General features: G+C 46.1%; 1 protein-coding gene across 2 annotated transcripts in view; it reads left to right on the forward strand.

The window, feature by feature from the left end:
* The window catches only part of pole (polymerase (DNA directed), epsilon), a 38235-nt gene extending 16270 nt beyond the window's left edge, over window positions 1-21965 (forward strand). For both annotated transcript variants that reach the window (XM_024439393.2, XM_024439392.2), the window contains 41 exons: window positions 368-512; window positions 720-800; window positions 1033-1140; window positions 2550-2660; window positions 2759-2844; window positions 3000-3119; window positions 3249-3381; window positions 3692-3805; window positions 3897-4109; window positions 4207-4314; window positions 4691-4819; window positions 4956-5058; window positions 7329-7475; window positions 7579-7724; window positions 7999-8147; window positions 8310-8402; window positions 10049-10351; window positions 10769-10964; window positions 11287-11501; window positions 11658-11760; window positions 11931-12011; window positions 12256-12378; window positions 12473-12901; window positions 13248-13391; window positions 13699-13839; window positions 14132-14285; window positions 14569-14675; window positions 14871-15047; window positions 15372-15595; window positions 15855-16075; window positions 17205-17409; window positions 17646-17819; window positions 18134-18259; window positions 18685-18817; window positions 18972-19164; window positions 19316-19447; window positions 19766-19959; window positions 20222-20422; window positions 20791-20916; window positions 21157-21246; window positions 21381-21965. In XM_024439393.2, the coding sequence (XP_024295161.1) occupies window positions 368-512; window positions 720-800; window positions 1033-1140; window positions 2550-2660; window positions 2759-2844; window positions 3000-3119; window positions 3249-3381; window positions 3692-3805; window positions 3897-4109; window positions 4207-4314; window positions 4691-4819; window positions 4956-5058; window positions 7329-7475; window positions 7579-7724; window positions 7999-8147; window positions 8310-8402; window positions 10049-10351; window positions 10769-10964; window positions 11287-11501; window positions 11658-11760; window positions 11931-12011; window positions 12256-12378; window positions 12473-12901; window positions 13248-13391; window positions 13699-13839; window positions 14132-14285; window positions 14569-14675; window positions 14871-15047; window positions 15372-15595; window positions 15855-16075; window positions 17205-17409; window positions 17646-17819; window positions 18134-18259; window positions 18685-18817; window positions 18972-19164; window positions 19316-19447; window positions 19766-19959; window positions 20222-20422; window positions 20791-20916; window positions 21157-21246; window positions 21381-21500 (6298 nt within the window). In that variant the 3' untranslated portion in view covers window positions 21501-21965. The remainder of the gene's footprint in view (window positions 1-367; window positions 513-719; window positions 801-1032; window positions 1141-2549; window positions 2661-2758; window positions 2845-2999; window positions 3120-3248; window positions 3382-3691; window positions 3806-3896; window positions 4110-4206; window positions 4315-4690; window positions 4820-4955; window positions 5059-7328; window positions 7476-7578; window positions 7725-7998; window positions 8148-8309; window positions 8403-10048; window positions 10352-10768; window positions 10965-11286; window positions 11502-11657; window positions 11761-11930; window positions 12012-12255; window positions 12379-12472; window positions 12902-13247; window positions 13392-13698; window positions 13840-14131; window positions 14286-14568; window positions 14676-14870; window positions 15048-15371; window positions 15596-15854; window positions 16076-17204; window positions 17410-17645; window positions 17820-18133; window positions 18260-18684; window positions 18818-18971; window positions 19165-19315; window positions 19448-19765; window positions 19960-20221; window positions 20423-20790; window positions 20917-21156; window positions 21247-21380) is intronic.
* Window positions 21966-23034: the final 1069 nt, after the last annotated feature.

A 23034-nucleotide genomic window follows, 5' to 3' on the forward strand; every position in this document is an offset into this window, starting at 1 on the left:
TCAGTCTCTCGTAGACTGAGGGTGTGATTTTGGTAAACATTTTATTTTACAGCCCTATTGCCACTTTTTTTTAAATGCAGTATTTAATGTGAAAATACTTGGTAAAATGTTGTACCTTCTGGTAATCATCTGAAAGTCATTAAGAGTTAATAACTTTGTGGTAAAAATGGTTACCTCCTGATATTTGTTACAATATAGTAATTATTGGGTGTTCATTATGGTGTTAGCGTGTAGTTTCTCGGTTAAAACCTCACAGGCTGTGGAATGAAGTGTTACTGTGATGTGGAGTGCTGTAGTACAGTATCATCGTGAAATTCTATTATGCTGGGTCTTTCGATCTGTTTTTGACGAGCTCTCTGCTCATCAGTGCGTTGGCAGGAGGCAGTGTCTTGGCAGTGGATGAAGATGGCATGTCCAAGAAAACCTCTGACCAGATGGACAACATAGTGGACATGAGAGAGTACGACGTGCCTTACCACGTGCGCCTGTCCATCGACCTTAAGATCCACGTGGTAAGGGCCTTAGACGTTCCTGCTTGGCCAATGGATAGGCCGGGCTCCCAGATCCTTTTTGTGTTATCTCGCCACAATGACCATTGGAGTTGGCCAGACGGAACAAACCGATCTGGGACCAGGCTAGGCAGTGGGTGCTCTGTAATGATGGGCTTTCTCTCCCCAGTAATCCCCTACGAAGACTCACATTCTTTGTTTCTTCCCTAGGCTCACTGGTACAACGTTCGGTACAGGGGTAGTGCATACCCTCCAGAGATCATACTGAGAAGCGACCTGGTGGAACGACCAGTAAGAACATGTTTTATTTAAAAATAAACTTATGCCTGATGGCCATCTATCTGATGTTTTAAAATGATTTCCAGTTGTTTGGGATTTTCATTGAGCCATCCAGGTTTTCTTGTTATCCAGATAAAATGGTCTTTCTCTATCTTCATTTTTATAATTTAATTGACAGAACTCGCAATCTGACTGACATTCCGAGCAGTGTTTGTAGTCGTGATTTTGTTTCCCTGTTTCTCAGGACCCAGTTGTGCTGGCCTTTGACATCGAGACCACCAAGCTTCCTCTGAAATTCCCTGACGCAGAAACGGACCAGATTATGATGATATCCTACATGATCGACGGACAGGTATGTTGGACCAGCCTGGTCTCAGGATTTGGCAAGCCATTCCAAACCGCTATCTTCAGGGATAGCGAACTAGTCACCTTTCGGCAAAATTCGCCGTTTTGAGTCCAAAATGGGTGACCTACGTGATTCGTGCAGATCCGATGACAAAAGTTTGGGGAGAGAGAAATGTTGAGCAACGTTGGCCAACTTATCCGATTTAAATAATTGTGTTTATGGTGTGAAAATGAGCTTGTTAATAAAGTCAGTTGTAACATCAGATGAGCTAACATGAGTAACCTAACCAATTCTCTATAGTATTAACTGGTATACGACTCTTTGCCCTTCCTCAAGTTATAACGCAAATACTATAGTTGCTTACTGGACCCTGGCAATCTGTGAAATGTTAACTAGCTAACAAACAAATGTTTTCCCTCTACAGTATGTGATACATTTTCAGAATGAGAGAATTAGGTGAAAAATGAGGCGTTGCTTGTTAAACAAGTGGATTCAGGGATCAAGTATAGCTGGAGCTGGGCCTGGCTTATGCTGGACGACAGTATGGTGAAAGGAACACAACACACTTAACCTTTTTCTCACCTTTTCAATACCATGGATATAAAGGGGTATGCCAGGTGTACTCTGCCTGAAAGAGATCAATAATGCCAACAAATGGTATTAAGCTCTGCTGGCACATTGTAAAACAGATGTCCACAGGCAGGAAGTGTACAATGTAATAATGTGCAGTGTAGCCCAAAGATGAGGCTTTTGTTGAACTGGACAGTACCACTTTGTGAGTGGGGGGGGGGGTTGTTCCATTTTTTTTACTCTGTGAACGTTATTTTTGCGCTTGTGCACTTGAACGATGTCTACTATAGTGGCCACTATAATAGAGCAAAAATAGAATGCCTGTTTGTTTCATTCTATTTCTACTTCAGATGTGTGGTTTTTTTCCCTAAGTGCAATATTTAGGTGTGTGTGGTCACAAGTGTTCTATTGTAAAGGCTGTCATGGCTAACAGCAATATTAGTGTATTGTTTTTCTTATTTGCAGTAAAGTTGGATTTCTTTCTTACATTTTTTTTATTTTTTTTTAAATCTGCGAGTTAGGTTCACATGAACCACTTTTTCTTTGACACAGAGACTGATCATGTAGATCATATTCTTTGTTGTTTAATTGGTTAAAACCTGCATTCCCACCTAGCAGTTTTTTTTTTGCATGTTTCAATGCCCCCCCAAAAAAAGTGTCACCTTTTTGGGCCCTCAGCAGTTTGCATCCCTGTATCTTCGTTGTCGTTGGCACAAAAGCACATCCCGATCTGGGTCTACAATGAGGATGTCTGATTTTCAGTCCTAATCTGGAGCTCTGGATTTCCTGTCGGTTTCCTGTCTGCTTCTTTAACTGATGTCTTAATTGTTCATGATTCCTGCCAGGGCTACCTGATCACAAACCGAGAGATTGTCTCTGAGGACATTGAGGACTTTGAGTTCACCCCTAAGCCAGAGTACGAGGGACCCTTCACTGTATTCAATGAGCCGGACGAGGTAAGGAGGGGAGCATCAATAACGAAAGACAAGTAAACGCCTACGGGCATATATAAAGACATACATACTTGACGACATGCTGTGTTCTGTGCTTGTAGGCGGGTCTCATTCAGCGATGGTTCGAGCACGTCCAAGAAACCAAGCCCGAAATCTTTGTCACCTACAACGGAGACTTTTTCGATTGGTGAGGCGGTCTGGGGGACAGATCAACCGATCAACTCTTTGATCAACTGAATTTAGTTTGGTTTACTGTGCTCAACTGCCCCCCCCCCCCCACTTGCCTCATCACTCTCCCCTCATCCTTCTCTCTTTCCCTCTTCCACTTCTCACCTCCAAAAGGCCCTTTGTGGAGACCAGGGCTGCCCACCACGGCCTGAACATGTACAGAGAGATTGGCTTCCAGAAGGACAACCAGGGCGAGTACAGGGCTAGCCAGGCCATCCACATGGACGCCTTTAGGTAAGGGTCACCATGCATCTCATAACACAGTGCCTCGCTATCTGTGTGGTGTTGTACCTGCACAAATGATATGCGCACACTAACACAAACTGTCTAACCCACCTCTGTGTGTGTGTGTGTGTGCACCAGGTGGGTGAAGCGTGACAGCTACCTGCCGGTGGGCAGTCACAACCTGAAGGCGGCGGCCAAGGCCAAGCTGGGCTATGACCCAGTGGAGCTGGACCCCGAGGAGATGTGCCGCATGGCCACAGAGGAGTCACAGGTCAGCTGGTGCATTCTGGGAGACACAAACACAGGCAACGCTTTTAGAAGTGGTGGGATAGGTCCTATCTCAATGTCTTTCTCTGAGTCCTGATATCCGATCTCCTCACCGCTTTCTCAATCGTGTTGGAGGAGAAGGTCCAAGGTCCCTCCCCTTTTCGAGCCTCTTCTCCAGTGTATTTTGAGAAGGAGGCGTGTAAGAGAGGTTGCAAGGGATGGAGGAAAGGTGAATTGAGAACGAGTTCAAGTTGTGGGTGTAGATGTGATGCAGGTTGGTTGTCTGACTGGTTTTCCCATGGCTGTGTCCCCAGACTCTGGCCACTTACTCTGTGTCGGATGCCGTGGCCACGTATTATCTTTACATGAAGTACGTCCACCCCTTCATCTTTGCTCTTTGCACCATCATCCCTATGGAGCCGGATGAGGTTTGTCTCTATCAGTTTGTCAGTTGAAACATGGACTGTGGGGTGGTGGGATTGGACTATTGCTCACTGGTGTGTGTGGTTGTGTGTGCAGGTGCTGCGTAAGGGTTCGGGGACCCTTTGTGAGGCGCTGCTCATGGTGCAGGCCTACCATGCCAACATCGTCTTCCCCAACAAGCAGGAGCAGGTGTTCAACAAGCTGACAGACGATGGTCACGTCATGGACTCTGAGACCTACGTGGGGGGTCACGTGGAGGCCCTAGAGTCCGGCGTGTTCCGCAGCGACATCCCCTGCCGCTTCAAAATGGTATGGCACTACTCGGGGCCCAGTCCGTTATTTGTCTGTGTGGGTATTTAGTTGACGTGTTTTGTTGACACGGTTTTGTTTCTGGTGTGTTGGACAGAATCCGGCGGCATTCGACTTCCTGCTTCAGCGGGTGGAGGAAACGCTGCGTCACGCCATCGAGGAGGAGGAGAAGATTCCCTTGGAGCAAGTCACCAACTTCAACGAGGTTTGATTTGATTTAACAATTTAAAATACAGTACATAAAGAAGCCACGCCAGGCCAACCAATACATGTACCAAAATTGCCGAGGATTATATAGACAAAAAGTTAGACTTGTTTCCATTGTGGCCCGCCTATTATCATGCCATCGACCTACGTCTCCTTACATTTAAAAACGGTGACATCTATAGTGTTAGCAACTAATCTTGATGTACAATCTCGGGCCACAAAACACCATCCACTCTCATTGTCAAAGTAAAAATGTTCCCCCTAAAGAAAGGGGAACATTGGAATTGACCCCCATAGTGTGTGTGTAAATGGAAAATACATTCTCTCTCTTTTCTGTACTTTCCATGAATCATCATCATCTGCCCTGTCTGCAGGTGTGTGACGAGATCAAGAAGAAGCTCCTCTCTTTGAAGGAGGTCCCCAACAGGATCGAGTGTCCACTCATCTACCATCTGGACGTGGCGGCCATGTACCCCAACATCATCCTCACCAACCGCCTGCAGGTAAACTACACTGCTGTGTGTATGCGCGCACGTGTCAGCAATGGATGCTCCCTTTAATTGTGTGCATCATTTCGAAGGACTCGGTCTGGCAACGCTCCAGAAAGCAACACTGTTCTGTTCCCTTTCTCTTCCTCAGCCCTCTGCTATGGTTGACGAGGCCACGTGTGCTGCCTGCGATTTCAACAAGCCGGGGGCCAACTGTCAGAGGAAGATGAGCTGGCAATGGAGGGGGGAGATCAGTAAGTTCCTGTTGTGTGTGTGTGTGTTGTTAACTTGAAATGACACAACGACAAGGTTCCAGTTTAACAAAGTTTACTATACTATATGAACACACGACATGGTAGCCATTCCACTCCAGGCTTGGTCCATCAAAGACAAGACTCCCTGCGCAGGCGCACTCTTGACTGAGTGATAGCCCCATAATAACAGAAATATAGGGATACGTAAAACACAAACTTAACATGTGTTGCGGAGGTCAGCTATTTTTAGACTGGCTTCTGTTTTCTGCTGCTGTACCAGTGTCACCCTAAGCCCTTGCTTTGCTTTAGAGACTGTCTATTTCAGAGATGTAACTTGTCACAATGGCTGAAGCTCAATGTTAAATTCATATCTACCTACCATCGTATCCAAGCCAATATGACACCAATGTCGATGAAAATTAGCAAATCAACTTGATTGGGGGCGGCAGGTAGCCTAGTGGTTAGAGCGTTGGGCCAGTAACTGAAAGGTTGCTAGATCGAATCCTCAAGCTGACATGGTAAAAAATCTGTCGTTAACCCACTGTTCCTAGGCCGTCATTGTAAATGAGAATTTGTTCTTAACTGACTTGCCTAGTTAAATAAAATAAAAATAACTTTCATCATTAGCTGTCCGGTCGTTACCAAGACCCACATACTGGAATTTTAACAAGGTAGTTTTCAGAAAAACAATTTCCACCCAACTAGCTCAAATTCCAGTCGTCGGATTAAAACGAGACTATAGTGTCCATAAAGTGACCATTTGACATAAAACATTTTGGATCGACTAAGTTTGTAGGTGCAATAGTTTCTTACATGTAGATCATTTATCGCTCGCTCTCGTGCCCATTTCTGTCCATTTAAGAACCAACGATGTGCTTCCTTTTTAAAGCATTTCCGACAATGCTAACATATTTTTCATGTCGACCAATTAGATGGCTAGCTAGCCTTACCTAGCTAACGTTAGTGTGCGTACCCAACGTACAGCAGTTAGCCTCTGTAACTAGCTAACACCAGTCATCTGAAAGATGGCTAACAGTTAACTAACGGTTAACTAACGAACAGGAAAAAATATATTTGGTTATGGAAGGTTTTTACACAAATTACTTTAGCCTTTAGCAGCTAGCTGTTTGAGAAGGTTTGAATCCTAAGCAACCTTCATACACATTGTTTGAAGTACAATAGACCAACATAGCTACTGTAGGTCAAAGCTGTGTGCTGGAAAACCTTGGTAGAGCATGGGTGGAGTAGGCATTTTGGTGCTCCATGTGAATTTTGTCAGTTTTTGGGGGGGTGGGGGCTTCATGCCAATGCCTACTTTTCACTTAAAACAGTTTTTTTTTTTTTTTAATGGTAATTAGGGCTGGGCAATATGGCTATGAATTGTCCAGAAATATATTTCATTGTTTTAAAAAAGCTTTTTGTACAATTTTAAATACACAGCATACAAAACTTTCAAGCAATAATCAAATTAATTCAGGGCTTGTGAAGTTTATACCTCGGCTAAATATGTCTTCCACAACCATAAAACCCACTAATAATTTAATTATTTTTATCAAAATAGTTTAACCTGCTTTTTTTTCAATAATCACTGATCTGGCTTCCAACTCAGTCTATGAAAATGCCATTTTTGTTCCAAATTTAACCAGAACCATGCATACTGCACATTAACTAATAATGAATGACTTCAAGTAGCAGGCATTATAGAAAATATATTCAAGTCTCATTTAAGTTTCTCAAGCACAAGCCCACATGCTAGTGAGTAAGCCAGCTGATCTCTATATTTCAAGTTTAGCCAACTTGGATCCATTTGCCAGCTAGTAAGGTAGAACAGTTTAATTGTCATGAGCACACCCTTCTGTCCGTCTCCAACGGTTTGAACAGCGTGCTAGCCTGTCCACTTTGTTCAGATGTTCAAATCAGGTGGCCTATCTTCAGTGTCCATATAACCCGATTTTCTGTTGGACCAAATGGCGAGTTGAAACCGCTTGTCAGAGAGGAAGAAGTGATCTCTCATCTTTGTTGTTGTGAGTGGCAGGGGGAGGGGCTTTGTGTGCGTGCATGTGAGTAAATGGGAAGAGGTACGCAGCACAGAAGGAGACGAGACCAAAAGGCAACAAGCGGACATAGGCGCTCATAAAAATAAAATAATGATTGAAAGGCATTTGGAATATCGTGCTCAATTTTATTTGTATTAATTCAATATATTGCCCTAATTGTAATTGCCTCTTTCTTCCCTTCCCGCTCACCTGCTTGCTCCGCCCTGTCTGCAGTGCCGGCCAGCCGCAGTGAGTTCCACCGCATCCAGCAGCAGCTAGAATCAGAGAAGTTTCCTCCTCTCTTCCCTAACGGCCGGCCGCGGGCCTTCCATGAGCTCAACCTGGAGGAGCAGGCCCGCCACGAGAAGAAACGCCTGGGCGGTGAGCGAGGGAGAAATCTTTTTAGATTGGCCCAGAAGTTGTCGGTGAGTTACTGTTGTGCACTTCACTTCATGACATTTGCGCGCTGTCTGTTCTGTCCCAGACTACTGCAGGAGGGCCTATAAGAAGGTCCGCCAGACCAAGCTGGAGGAGCGGGTCACCACCATCTGCCAGAGGGAGAACTCCTTCTACGTGGACACTGTGCGAGCCTTCCGAGACCGTCGCTATGAGTTTAAGGGACTGCACAAGGTACTTGCCAAAGAGCTAACATACTTAGTTACTCTTCTCCCACTAGAAACTAGCCCCAAAGATGTCATGCATACAACGCAAGGTGTGCATTTGACATGGGGAGGAATACCATTTTTACACTCGTGCCAACCCAAACCGTGTTGGCTCTGATCTTTTTGTTGTTGTTGTTGTCGCTACATTCTCTTTTTTTTGTCAGCATGATTCCAGGGACTATGCCTGTCCGCAGCGTGTTAAGTGTTTCCCTCTCTCCTCTCCGTCCTCTGTGGTACTGCAGGTGTGGAAGAAGAAACTGTCTGCAGCCCACGAAAGTGGTGATGCTGCCCTGGTGAAGCGCTGTAAGAACATGGAGATCCTCTACGATTCTCTCCAGCTAGCCCACAAGTGCATCCTCAACTCCTTCTATGGCTACGTCATGAGGAAAGGGTAGGTGCAGCGTCCGTCCGCCCCCCCCCCTCCCAGAGAGGAATATTTACTTTTATTGAGAGCGAGAAAAATGATCTGGGCTGTGTTCAGTAGGTAGAAAATGTTTTTGCAAACTGTTGACAGTGCTGCTGTGTTTGTGTGGTTGCCATGTCTTTCCACTAGGGCCCGCTGGTACTCCATGGAGATGGCTGGCATAGTGTGCTACACCGGAGCCAACATCATCACCCAGGCCAGAGAGCTCGTGGAACAGATCGGGTAACTTAATAATGTTCATCCTCTTACAGAAGGCCTCTCAAATGCTTTCTTTTTTAGCACTCATGTCATGGAGATTTGTCTTTTTAGAGAGACTTGTGTGTAGTGCTGAGTAGCACACGGATCATGCATGAACAGCACTCTGCTTCACCATGGCTGTACATGGCATGGTCACAGATATTTTTTTTGTTGTTACAGTGAATATACCCTGAACAAAAAATATAAACCCAACATGTAAAGTGTTGGTCCCATGTTTCATGAGCTGAAATAAAACATCCCAGAAATTGTCCATGTGCACAAAAAGCTTATTTCTCTCAAATTTGTTTACAGTACTGTTAGTGAGAATTTCTCATTTGCCAATGCAATCCATCCACCTGACAGGTGTGGCATATCAAGAGGCCAATTAAACATCTTGATCATTACACAGGTTCACCTTGTTCTGGGGGACAGTAAAAGGCCACTCTAAAATGTGCCGTTTTGTCACACAACACAATGCCACAGATGTCTCAAGTTGAGGGAGCGTGCAATTGGCATGCTGACTGCAGGAATGTCCACCAGAGCTGTTGCCAGAGAATTGAATGTTTAATTTCTCTACTATAAGCTGCCTTCAACATCGTTTTTGAGAATTTGGCAGTACGTTCAACCGCCCTCGCAACCACAGACCACGTGTACGGCGTTGTGTGGATGAGCGGTTTGCTGATGTCACCGTTGTGAACAGAGTTATCCATGGTGACGGTGTGGTTATGGTATGGGCAGGCATAAGTTACAGACAACGAACACAATTGCATTTTATCGATGGCAATTTGAATGCACATGAATACCGTGATGAGATCCTGAGGCCCGTTGTCGTGCCATTCATCTGCCACCACCATCACATGTTTCAGCACGATAATGCACAGCCCCATTTCGTGAGGATCTGTGCGCAAATGTCCCAGTTCTTCCATGGCCTGCATACTCACCAGACGTGTCACCCATTGAGAATGTTTCGGAAGCTCTGGATCGACATGTACGACCGCGTGTTCCAGTTCCCGCCAATATCTAGCAACTTCCCACAGCCATTGAAGATGAGTGGGACAACATTCCACAATCAACAGCATGATCAACTCTATGACAAGGAGATGTCACTGCATGAAGCAAATGGTGGTCCCACAAGAATACTGACTGGTTTTCTGATCCACGCCCCTACCTTTTTTTAAGGCATCTGTGACCAACAGTCTGTATTCCCAGTCTTGTGAAATCCATAGATTAGAGCCTATTGAATTTATTTCAATTGACTGATTTCCTCATATAAACTGTAACTTGGTAAAATCTTTGAAATTGTTGCATGTTGTGTACCAAGCAAAAAGCTAATTTGGTCGAAAAATTAGTTAATGTCATTTTTGCATTAAAGCATTAAATACATGCTTAATCATGTGTCCAAGTATCCTGCCTGTATTATGTTTTGGAGAAAAAGGGGGTTCATGTTAGCAGTAACTGTATAAAGTTACTGTGAAACCAAGGTAAATTAAAGCAATTGTTCTCAGTTCCACGCTATGAGCAGTTACTGCCTTTTTTGCTTGGTAAGGCAGCATAGGCCCCCCCCATATATATTTTCTGTTTTCGATGCAAACTCGACCACTTATGTTACTGTGTTTTGTCTGGCACTACAGGAGGCCTCTGGAGCTGGACACGGATGGTATCTGGTGCGTCCTGCCCAACACCTTCCCCGAGAACTTTGTGGTGAAGACGAGCAACGAGAAGAAGCCCAAGGTGACCATCTCCTACCCGGGCGCCATGCTCAACATCATGGTGAAGGAAGGCTTCACCAACGACCAGTACCAGGAGCTGGTGGACCCTGCCTCGCTGACCTATGAGACGCGGGCGGAAAACAGCATCTTCTTCGAGGTGGACGGGCCCTACCTGGCCATGATCCTGCCCGCCTCCAAAGAGGAGGGAAAGAAACTGAAGAAAAGGTACATACTGGCGATGGGGGGGAATATGGAGAATGATGGTTCTCCTTTCTTGGTGGCCAGTTGGCATCATTTATCCAAATCGAATTGAATTAGTCACATGCTTTGTGAACAACAGGTGTAGACTAGCAATGAAATGCTTACTTGCGGGCCCTTCCCAACAATCAGAGAGAGAGAATCCAGCCAATGACATTGATAATCGCATGATTGCGACATTCTCCTGATTGCGACATTCTCCTGATTACACTGATTGCGACATTCTCCTGATTACACTGATTGCGACATTCTCCCGATTACACTGATTGCGACATTCTACTGATTGCGACATTCTCCTGATTGCACTGATTGCGACATTCTTCTGAGAACACTGATTACGACATTCTCCTGATAACACTGATTACGACATTGCCCTGTGTCCAGGTACGCTGTGTTCAACGAGGACGGCTCGCTGGCCGAGCTCAAGGGCTTCGAGGTGAAGAGGCGAGGCGAGCTGCAGCTCATCAAGATCTTCCAGTCGTCTGTGTTCGAGGCCTTCCTCAAAGGCACCACTCTAGAGGAGGTGTATGACTCTGTGGCCAAGGTGGCCGACTACTGGCTCGACGTGCTCTACAGCAAGGTAACGTGCTTGTTTCCCGGCGCAGGCCTGTGTGTGAACTTTACATTTGATCAGTTCTTCTTCATTCATCTATGTACTAAAAGAGCGATCCAACCTGGGCCGTTGTAATAATATTCCCCATCTCTGCTTGCATGTTGAAAGCTACCCCGTTCAGTCGGGGGGGAAAACGTTGCGGAAAGTTGCAGATTGTCAATAGTAGAGAGCTGCCGTGATTGACATGTAGCCCCGCCTGCAACAGGGAGAGGGCGTGTTTGTTCGACGTAATCCATTTATATCTGAGCGTTCTACTATGCTGTGTCCTGATGGGAATTGTTTTGCCCAGGCTGCCAACATGCCGGACGCGGAGCTGTTTGAGCTCATCTCGGAGAACCGCTCCATGTCGCGGAAGCTGGAGGACTATGGCGAGCAGAAGTCCAACACCATCAGTACGGCCAAGCGGCTGGCCGAGTTCCTGGGTGACCAGATGGTGAAGGACGCCGGGCTGAGCTGCCGCTACATCATCTCCCGCAAGCCAGAGGGCACGCCGGTCACGGAGCGGTGAGGCAGACCGACCCACACTCCACGACCACAGACTGACAGTCATGGCTCCTCACTTCACGTTTTGTCTTCAGCTCATTTTAGCGTAGTGTCGCTTATTGCTAATGACGACAGTGGAGAAGTGTTAATTCCTCTCTCTCGTTCTCTCTCTGACAGGGCCATCCCCCTGGCCATCTTCCAAGCTGAACCCAGTGTTAAGAAGCACTTCCTGCGCAAGTGGCTGAAGATGCCCAGCCTCCACGACCTGGACATCCGCTCCGTAAGTCTCTGGGCGATTTTTAACTTCATCGCGCTTCCATATTGGCACGATACAAAGACTGTTGATGTACTGAATGGGCGATTTATAATTTTTTTTATAAGAGTGACGCAATTCTTATAGCGTTTTAGCTGAGTCACAGTCACTAACGAGTTTAGCCATGGTCTCTCCAGATCCTTGACTGGAGCTACTACATTGAGAGATTGGGTAGTGCCATCCAGAAAATCATCACCATTCCAGCTGCCCTGCAACAGGTAAACCCACAGCAGCTCTGATCTGTGGGTCTGAGGTGAAGTTGCTCCTAGGTGTAGATCTAGGATCAGCTTGCCCTCCCCAGATCCTAACCTTGCCCATTAGTGGGGGGGGTGCAAAACTGATCCAAGACCAGTGCCTAGGTGCAACTTCACCCTACTCCTGATCCATGTAGATTCTTTCAAGTTGTACCTGCTCCGTGCTCGCTGCTCACCCTATCTGGTCCCGTTGTGATCCGGGCTGTAGGTGAAGAACCCCGTGCCCAGAGTGCGCCACCCAGACTGGCTCCACAAGAAGCTGCTGGAGAAGAACGACATCTACAAGCAGAAGAAGATCAGCGAGCTGTTCACCAGCGAGGGCAAGAGACAGGTACAGCTGCCTAGCCAACGGTTAGCGGCGACACGCACAGAAAGACGCACACACCCACTCACGCCACTCCCCCTCTCTTGCCTCCCCCTCTCAGGTGGCCCATCATGCCCTGGAGGCAGGGCAGGCGGCTGACATTGAGGACTTTGGGATGCCTGCCCGACCTTTGCAGCCGGCCATACTGATCAGCACGAAGCGCAAGCGGGTGTCGCAGGGAGAGAACAGCCAGGCCGTGGAGTCCCAGGAGATGGAGCTCACCCAGTCCTGGAGGGAGATCCTCGGCCCTCCACCACCCACTGGGGAAACGCAGGAGGCGCGCCTGGTGTGGCTGCGCTACCACAAGAAGAAGTGGGAGCTGCAGCTGCGGCAGAGGAAGGAGCGCCGGAAGCGCCGGCGCCTGCTGGACGGCGAGGTCCAGGCCATGGGGGGAGGGGTGATCCGGGACGCGGGCCCCGCCACAGGCCTGGGTAGCTTCCTCCGCCGCACGGCGCGCAGTATCCTGGACATGCCCTGGCAGATCGTACAGGTGGGTTAAGTTAGGCCTATGGGGGGGGGTCAAATAACATTTAGTTAGGCCGGTTTCCGGGACACAGCTCAAGCCTCGTGCTGATCTAAAAAGCATGCTGCTGCTCAATGGAGAATCTGTTTAAAGTCTTTTGTACAGGACTAGGCTTAAACTGTGTCCACGCTGACTAAAACTCTAAATACCATTTGTTTTGTTTCAGAATAGTTCATGGGAACTGTACAGAGCAGAAGGAAGACAACCTGTATATATCTTGTGAATGCTCTTCCTAATAAATAGAATGCTTAAACCCAGAAGTCTGTGTGTGACTGGATGTCCTGTCCTCTCCTCTCCTCTCTCTCTCCCCCAGATTGCAGAGACCAGTCACCCTGGGCTGTATAAGCTGTGGGCTGTGATCGGCAGTGACCTGCACTGCATGAAGCTCAACATCCCGCGGGTGTTCTACGTCAACCAGAAGGTCCCCAAGCAGGAGGAGGGAGCCACATACAAGAAGGTACTTGTTAGTCTAATGAGAGACGGATTGTCACGGGTCTATTATCTCCCTCTGCTGACCGCTCAAGCCTCCCGACCCTCTCGGGAGCGTCCATCTACTCTTGAATGATATGTCGGCGGTTTCAAATTGCCTGTTTTTTTGTGGTTTTTTTTGGTGTCGCTTAAAAGCTTGTTGAGGTTTTTTTTTCTTCTTTGTAATGAAAAGCACTATAAAAGTATAATTTCTCATTATTGCTGTTATTATTTGATGACTGAGCACTCAGTCATATATCAAATATTATTTGATGACTGGTTTTTGTTCTGTGCAGGTGAACCGCCTTCTGCCGCGCTCCAACGTCGTCTACTACCTGTACCAGTACTCTGTCCCTGAGGACATGTACCAGGAGCACATCAACGAGATCAACGCTGACCTCTCTGCCCCAGACATAGAGGGGGTCTACGAGACACAGGTACCTACCTACGGGTTAGGATAGGACAAGGTCATGTTCCTCGTGTTGTACTGTATTCCTGAATCCATTGTTGTGTGTCTTGATCATGGTTAACATTTCATAGCTAGGGAAATCTAATCAATGGCTGTGTTTTGAGTGTTAGTCTCCGTGTGTGTAGTACAAATTTTTTATCAACAGAAAGTTTTAAAATAAGTTCTCAAAATAAAAGTCCAGGTAGCCCCTGCATGTTTTTAATCTGTTTTATTTCATTTGGTGCCTAATGAACAACCCTCTCTCTCTCTATTTCACCCAGGTCCCTCTGCTGTTCCGGGCCCTGGTACAGCTGGGCTGTATGTGCATGGTCAACAAGCAGTTGGTCCGGGACCTGGGCGGCCGGGAGGCTGAGACGTACGACCTGGAGCACCTGGAGATGAGGTCCCTGGCCCAGTTCAGCTACCTGGAGCCTGGTAGGACTAGCTCCCACTGACACTGCAGATTCCCTTCACTGTTTCTCTACTGTCTCAATGTGTCGTCCATATATTTGACATCTATTTGTAAATCTTTCTTCACCGGTCTTTAAAAAAAATAATAATAATTTTAAGTTATTGTGTTGACTGATTTGACATTTACTATGATGTAAATCAACCTCAACCTGGCATTTCTTCCTTTTGGTGCCTAATGAACACGACCCCTTACATGGAACGTGACGATGGGAGCGTTGAATCAGTATCGTTGTGTTGTCTTCCCCAGGGAGCGTCCGACACATCTACCTTTACCACCACAGCCAGGGCCACAAAGCCCTGTTCGGCCTGTTCATCCCCTCACAGCGCAAGGCCAGCATCTTTGTCCTGGACACGGTAAGACCACACCTCATCTACTCTGTACCCAAGCACCCTACACATCAGATTTCCCCTTAAAATAGTTGACTTTTCCCTTGTAATGCTTCATTACACAAATGTGACGAGAGAGTGATTTTAAAGTCATTTCCTAGGAAATTGTTGAAGAAAAAAAGACATCAAGTCCCCTTCGTCTTCCTCCCCTTCCTACCTTAGGTTCGCAGTAACCAGATGCCCAACCTGAACACCCTGTATGGGGCAGAGCGTACAGCTCTGCTGGAGAAGACCAGCGAAGAGCTCCTGCCCCCCGAGAAACACACCTTTGAGGTGCGGGCTGAGAACGACGTGAAGGCCATCCACCGAGCCCTGCAGCGCATACTGCTCAACTACAAGGTACCTCCATCCACTGCACCCCTGTCACCTGCATGGTTCTGCCACTCTATTGCTCTCTCCAGCTTGTTCTCAGATGTGTTGTTTTGTTTAGGCCTTCTCTATCTCTAAAGTTTTCAGACTTGCTATTGAAGGTGTAAGGTTATATGCTTATCACAGATGAATAGGATAGAGCAGTGTCGTTTTGCAACTGAAAACGTAAATGAGCATTTCTTATTGGGCAAGTGCAGGTCCTCCCTCCGGGTTTCAGTCCAATTTCTTCCGTTTGGTGCATAATGAACACAGCCCTGGTAACACTATTGACCGTTGTCCTCTCGCTGTATTCAGGGGGAGCGCCGCGGGCCCACCCTGATCGCAGTACAGTCCAACTGGGAGCTGAGGCGGCTGGTGGTGGGCATGCCGGTGCTAGAGGAGTTCCCGGTGGTGCCGGTGCATGTGGTGGACGAGATCAGCTACAACGTGCTGGACTGGCAGCGCCACGGTGCCCGCCGCATGGTCCGCCACTACCTCAACCTGGACAGCTGCCTGTCGCAGGCTTTTGACATGGCCAGGTAGGTAACACAGCACGAGACTAGGTCTGTCTCCTGGCTCTGTACACCTAGCACAGTCTAAATGGCACAGCTGGAATAAGAACCCTATTGGTGGTGGGGGGGGGGTTGTTTACATTCTATTTGTATATACAAAAAAAATATTATAATAATCTTCACTTTACATATTTAGTCTGGGGTTTCATTTGTGTAATATCATTGACTTTTATGCTCGTTTTGGGGTACTGTCGCTTACTGTTCCCTCTCCTCCATCCCACCTCAGATACTACCACTTGCCGGTGGGGAACCTGCCCCATGACGTGTCCATCTTTGGTTCTGACTTGTTCCTGGCCAGGCACCTGAGGAAACACAACCACCTGCTGTGGCTGTCCCCCACCGCCAGGCCTGACCTGGGGGGCAAGGAGGCCGACGACAGCAGGCTGGTGATGGAGGCTGATGACCGGGGCTCCATGGAGATCAACGCTCAGGGCTGCTACTCAACAGGTAGCCAGCCTTACTCATTCACACACACCAGAGCTGGGCCGTATAGACAAATGGTCAAATCATGATACATTTAAACATTTTGCTTGATAACAATAAATATAACCAATAAAATAAAAAAATACATGAATACGCAGTTGCTTCCCCATAGCGATTTTTTTCTTCTCTTGTGCCAAGTAAGACAACAGATGTCTCTGATTCAAGAAAAAACGTACATTTCATCCATCATATCCAGGGGATGCATGATTTGATATTTTGATGTGCAACATTTTTTAAATATGATCCAGAATTATCACATTTCTTTTGGCTCTTTTTCTAGATGAATTTGTCAAACCCCCCAAAAAAAAAAAAATTTTTGCAAACTTACGTAGGCTACATCATTCACCGCCGGAGGAAGTGGGAATCCAAAAACACTTTGCGCTAATTATGATTTTGTTGCTCGATAGCTATGTCATTTTAATGAATGTCCTACTCAAACCTCCCAGCTCCTAGGCGTGGGCCTACTTGATGTGTTCACTGCAAAGGCCACGCTCCGTGTGCACACCAAAACCGTACGGCTTAGCCAACTGCCGTCGTAAAGTGGTGCCATTTGCTCGATATTGAGAGTTGAGAAATCGATGACACACGCACAGGAAGCTGAGACACTCCCATCTTTTAACGAAAACGACAGTAAGTTGTAATTGCATTTTTGAAAGGTTGCACAGTGTCAACGGAGTGGGTGATGGAGTGGCTCACTCACACAGCATCGAAACCGGGACAGGCGGATACTTTCAGATGTTGTCATAGCAGGAATTCATATAGTTCACATTACCGATGACCAAAGAATGGTTTTAGGGACGTTGTGTAGCATAATCACACAAAAATAACTGACAAATGCAAAATTGTAGAAAGAGGTAGGAAAATGATGGTGCCTGTAATTATTGGGGATATCATCCCCGCTCTAATACAAACATTATGGACAACACTGACACATTGAAGTAGCCCCAACCATTGTCTTGTAGTTAGGAATTAATCAGCTGTGCATAGCAACCGGTGATTCGGTACATTTTAAAACAACTTCATTGGAACAAATGGAAATATGCTTTCAACTAGTTTTCAACCTGCTTTCCCCTGTCGTTCTACTGTGTTTCAGTGTGTGTGGAGCTGGACCTGCAGAGTTTGGCTGTCAACACCATCCTGCAGTCGCAGCATGTCAACGACATGGAGGGAGGAGCCAGCCTGGGCGTCAGCTTTGACGTCATCCAGCAAGCCTCGCTGGAGGAAATGATGTCGGGAAACCAGGGCGCCAGTGCCGTGGCCAGCTACGACGAGACCGCCCTCTGCTCCAACACCTTCAGGTGACCGCTTCGTAATAACATGCAACCACTGCCGCCGACACCTCGAAACACCCCAGATCCCTCAAGCAACCCGATTCGCCTCTAAACTAACTAGCCTGCGTGTTTTTTTTGCTGATTTAAAAAAATATATAATCATAATTTTTAAACGTTTCCTTGCACTGTAGCCCAGCACAGGTTAAAATAATGTACTTTTATATATCAAGTTTGATTTGATTGGATGTATTGTCTGCGAGCAGGATCCTGAAGAGCATGGTGGTTGGCTGGGTGCGGGAGATCACTCGGTACCACAACGTCTACGCCGACAACCAGGTGATGCACTTCTACCGCTGGCTACGCTCGCCCAGCTCGCTGCTTTACGACCCGGCGCTGCACCGCACCCTACACAACATGATGAAGAAGGTATTCCTCCAGTAAGTGACACTGCCCAACACACACAACCCTACTTGGCCCTTGGTTGTTTCCATTGGAGTCAACTGTAGACATTTCAAATGCAGCTTTATCTGGGGGGTTTATGACATGATCAGAATTCTTATTGTTGGTATCGTTTTATGTGATTGGACACAAAAAATGTATTTTGTAGATCATCTTCCTCTCCTAACTTTGAAAATGTGGAAATAACTATTTTACTCGAATTGTATTAATTTATTCTAATTCTAAACGGTCTGTCATCATTTATTGATGTTGGATGCCTTGATGAATGGCTCTCTCTGCTCTCCTATCTCAGACTGGTGGCAGAGTTCAAGCGGCTGGGCTCCACCGTGGTATACGGGAACTTTAACCGCATCCTCCTTTGCACTAAGAAGCGGAGGATTGACGACGCCATCGGCTACGTGGAGTACATCACCAACAGGTTGGGTTAGCTAACCTACCCGTAGGGCAGGCCCGGCGTCGTCCCTGGTTAGGGGAGGGTTTGGCCGTCACTGTAAAATAAGAATTTTGTTCATAACTGACTTGCCTAGTTAAATAAAATGAAGGTTAAATGTACTACAATGCCTCTATACAAGTACTTTTTCATTTTATAACGTATCAATATGCTGTCTATCAAACATTTCTAAGACCTAATAAACAAACGTTTAATAAATTCAGAGCTAGATCGCATGGGGTGAAGGTTTGTGGAAATGTTGATTTCATGCAGCCAAGCATACCGTCACCCTGTGGGATCAAGCACTAACCATAAATTAGTAGACAAGGTTTTGTTTTATGAACTTTCTTTTTTGTTCAACTTGTTCTGACTGAGTTTAAAAAATGTAAAAAAAAAAATTTTATCTTCCTCAGCATTCACTCGCGGGAAATCTTCCACTCCCTCTCCATCTCCTTCTCCCGCTGCTGGGAGTTCCTTATGTGGATGGATCTGGCCAACTATGGAGGCGTGAAGGGCAAACTGCCCTCCAGCGTCCTGTATGGAGAGGTACCTTCTAGTTTTGCTTCTGCTAAATATGTGTATGCGACCAGTACAATTTCATTTCATATTTAACAGATGTGTGTGTTGTTTTTCCCATGTCTCATAACCAATGAAAATATTTTGGGTTGAAATGACACTCACTACCTACATTGACTTTCAGAACGGGACAACCCAGAAGAAGGGGAAGGAGAATGGAGAGGAGGAGGGCAGCGAGGACGAGGAGGAAGCTGACGAGGAGGATGGAGCCGGAGAGGTGGATGAGGTGGAGGAGCTGATCGAGAGCAGCTGGAACATCATGCAGTATCTGCCTCAGACCGCCTCCTGTCAGAAATACTTCCTCATGATCATCTCCGGTAGGCCAGCGCACTATCGCAAGCATCGTCATCATTAGCTTAGCACGTGTACAGTGTTTGATCCAGAGTGTAGTTGGAGGGGGTCCGTGGGCACAGCTCCCTGATTTCCTGTGCTCGTCTGTCTTTTACCATGTCTCTTCTTTCCTCTCAGCCTATATTGCTGCCATCTACCACAGCATGCGGGAGGAGCTAAGACGCAATGCCCCGGGAGCCACGCCCATTAAGAGGCGGGGCGGAAGCCAGACTTCCCAGCAGGCAGCAGGAGATTCCACAGCACTTCCCGGTAAGTAACGAGAGAGCGGCACCACAACCATACGCAGACATAAACAAAGTTATTTTGGTGTGAAAACAGAGGAGTGACCACCACAGGTGTCGAAGGTGATCTGGTTTGTGTCTAATCTCCAAATAGCTTTTAGATTGCTGTCCACCACTTACTTCCTGTGACTACTAGACAGCTACATTGTTCGATAGTCTCCCCTAGCTGGCTTACACTGGAAAACCCAGCAATACCTGACTATTAGCCAGCTATAACCTTCAATAGTCTCCCCACATATCCAGTCTAGCAGTCTACAGATGAAAATAAGCCGTCTCTCCTCCACAGGTATGATCTCCTTCTCTCAAGAGTATGTGTCCAGCGAGCTGACCCAGAACTTCTTCACCATCACCCAGAAGATCCAGAAGAAGGTGACAGGCACCCGGAGCGTGAGCCAGCCCTCAGAAATGTTCCCCGTCCTGCCTGGCTCCCACCTGCCTCTCAGCAACCCAGCCCTGGAATTCATCAAATACGTCTGCCAGGTCAGTGACTGGGAACCAGGGTCATATTTATTAGTGCACACCGTAGCAAAGCATTTTTGCAATGAAAAATTGTAATTTCTTATTGGGTAAGTTCAGGTAGTCCCTCCCAGTTTCAACCCGTTTGCTTCCGTTTTGTGCCTAGTGAATTCACGCCAGAGTTGTATTCATTAGTGCACACCATTTCAAAACGGAAAACAAAAATGAGCATTTCAGTTCTGTTTTCTTCCATTTGGTGCCTAATGAACACAACCTTCCCCTGTAGGTCCTCTCCCTGGATGCCAACATAGTGAACCAGGTGAACAAGCTGAAGAGGGACCTGTTGCGTCTGGTAGATGTGGGTGAGTTCTCAGAGGAAGCCCAGTTCCGCGACCCCTGCAACTCTTACATCCTGCCTGAGGTCATCTGCCACCACTGCAACTTCTGCCGCGACCTCGACCTTTGCAAGGACCCCTCGGTGGCACAGGTCAGTGCCCTCCCCCCCCTACAGCTCATCCAATCCAATTTTATGATTTTTAAACACTGATACTGATTATTGGATGACCAAAAAAAGCTGACCCCGAATAATCAGCCAAATTATTATTATTTATTTATTTATATATATATGTGTGTGTGTATATATATATATATGTGTGTGTGTGTGTGTGTGTGTGTGTGTGTAATAATGACAATTACAACAATACTGAATTAACACTTTTATTTTAATATAATTCAAATAAAATCAATTTAGTCTCAAATAATGAAACCTGTTCAATTTGGTTTAAATTGTGTGTGTGTGTGTGTGTGTGTGCTCCTTCGTGTTCACTATGTAAATCATCTGTTCTGTGCTCACAGGACGGCTCTGTTTTGCCCCAGTGGTTCTGCTCCAACTGCCAGACCCAGTATGAGACTGAGTCCATTGAGATGGCCCTGGTGGAGGCCTTGCAGAAGAAACTCATGAGCTACACTCTGCAGGACCTGGTGAGGAAACAAAACCTCATATCTGACGCATCCTTTGGGATTCATATGACCTGGGTCGTGTTCATTAAGGAAAGCGACAGAATACGTTTTCAAAAGGAGAAGTTCAGGTAGTCTCTGCCTGTTTCTTCAGTTTGGTGCCTAATGAACACAACCCAGGTTCACTACTTAGTAACTACTGTTTTCAGGAATTGTGACCTTGTCTCACTGGGAAGTAAAAACGTGTCTTGCGTTCCCTTGCAGGCTTGTGCCAAGTGTAAAGGAGTGAAGGAGGCCAACATGCCTCTTTACTGCACTTGTGCAGGAGACTTTGAACTCACCTTCCCCACCAAGGTTTGTGCTCCTCCAACCATGTGTCCCTAGCCATGTTAAAACGATGTGCCACCCAATATAATATCTTAAATTCAAAGGTTATGAACCATTGTGTTTTCTCGGATTTGAAAAGGTCTCCTCTTCTCCATCCACAGAGTTTCTCAGAGCAGATCAAAGTGTTCCGGAACATCGCCGCACACTACAACATGAACTTCCTGGAAGAGACCATTGACTGGCTACTGGTCATGAGTCCACAAATAAGCCAGTCTAGATGATGAGCCACAGTCTGAGTCTGTGAGCTAAAACTGGCTTTAGTGGCTGTATCTGGAGAGCCTGTCAGTTACCAGGGTTGTGTTCATTAAAGCACACCGCAGGCTTTTTCTTATTGGACAAATTCACCCAGATGTCACCTGCTGGAGATATTTAAATGCAGAATGGGAATATTGCTCACTTTGAGACAGAGCTTTGATGTGACAAATTATGATAATGCATCTTTATTCCTCTATGCTTTTCTATACTGTAGCTGTAAAAACAACATAAACATACATTTCTTGACCACCCAAGTACTGGAAATGTATATGAGTTGTCAATCAGCTTTCCAGTCTCAATGCGAAATTGTAGATATGGTGTTTTGACTTTGTATAGGAATGCTTATTGATGAGAGAAATTATAGGCCTCTGGTCAAGGGTTTCATATTGTCTTAATATTTTTGTCAATAAATATTTTTTTTGTAATGAGTACACAATGGACAGTTTCTTTCAATGCACATTTTCTGAAGGCAGAGTTTTGTGAGATCCTCTATCAGTTCCGTTTATCAGTTTCTGTTTACATGGACACATCTGATGTGTCTGATCATCTGATCACATACCTGATGACGCTTATAAATGCAGGAAATCGGCACTCATAATAAACGTTCTTCCACAGTGAACATGTTATCTTTTTGGGAAGCATATTTTATTCTTAGTTTGGGCAAAGTTTACGTGAACTACTTCGTATACATTGTTGTTCCGAACTCATTTCACTCACACTAAAGAGGGATGCTCTCGTCCGGTGCTGGCATATGCGCAGATCAAATATACACCTGGAACGCCGATTTGAAGGTGATTACTTGTCCTAATAATTCTAAAGATTGCTCAGAAAACCAGTGTTATAATCATAAATATATGCTTATTTGATTTTGACCTTACGTCGATTTAAAATAAACCGAGTAAAATGTTGACATGACAATTGCATACTCTGCAAAAATCTGTTCAATATCGAATTATTAGTGCGCATTTAAACAATCATTGAGTGGTGCTGCCCAGATCAGGAAACCCCAACATTCCTAAACATAACATGGTGACTCTCCTTCCTCTGTAATTGGATGCTAATGTGGCTCAGAGGAATAGTCAAGAGTTTTTATTTAATGGAGATTAAAATACAATTATGTGGGGTGGACACAGGGATTGAACCCCAGTCTTCAGGGTCATAGACAATTAGGGGAGATCCATTAGATGTGAGTTTCAGTGTAACCAGAACACAGAAGGCTATCGGAGCCTGCTGCTCCAATACCAACGTTGTATCATTACTATACTGCTGGTATTGTGAGGATGATTTGCCTGGAATTGAAATGCCAGTTTAGTGCAGAAGTGCTTGGCTTTAGCAATTGTTGGTTTAGCCTATCTGTGAGGATGATGAGTGCACATTCATCCCTGGCTCCCTTTGTTGTCATCCGTAAAGAAAACATCTACTCGTTATGGCATATCCCAGTCTAGATCAAAAATTATGTTAAGCCATCTACCTCCATCACGATAACCTCATTGTTCCAGA

Source organism: Oncorhynchus tshawytscha, linkage group LG12, assembly GCF_018296145.1.
Source record: "Oncorhynchus tshawytscha isolate Ot180627B linkage group LG12, Otsh_v2.0, whole genome shotgun sequence".
In the NCBI taxonomy this organism is placed as follows: domain Eukaryota; kingdom Metazoa; phylum Chordata; class Actinopteri; order Salmoniformes; family Salmonidae; genus Oncorhynchus; species Oncorhynchus tshawytscha.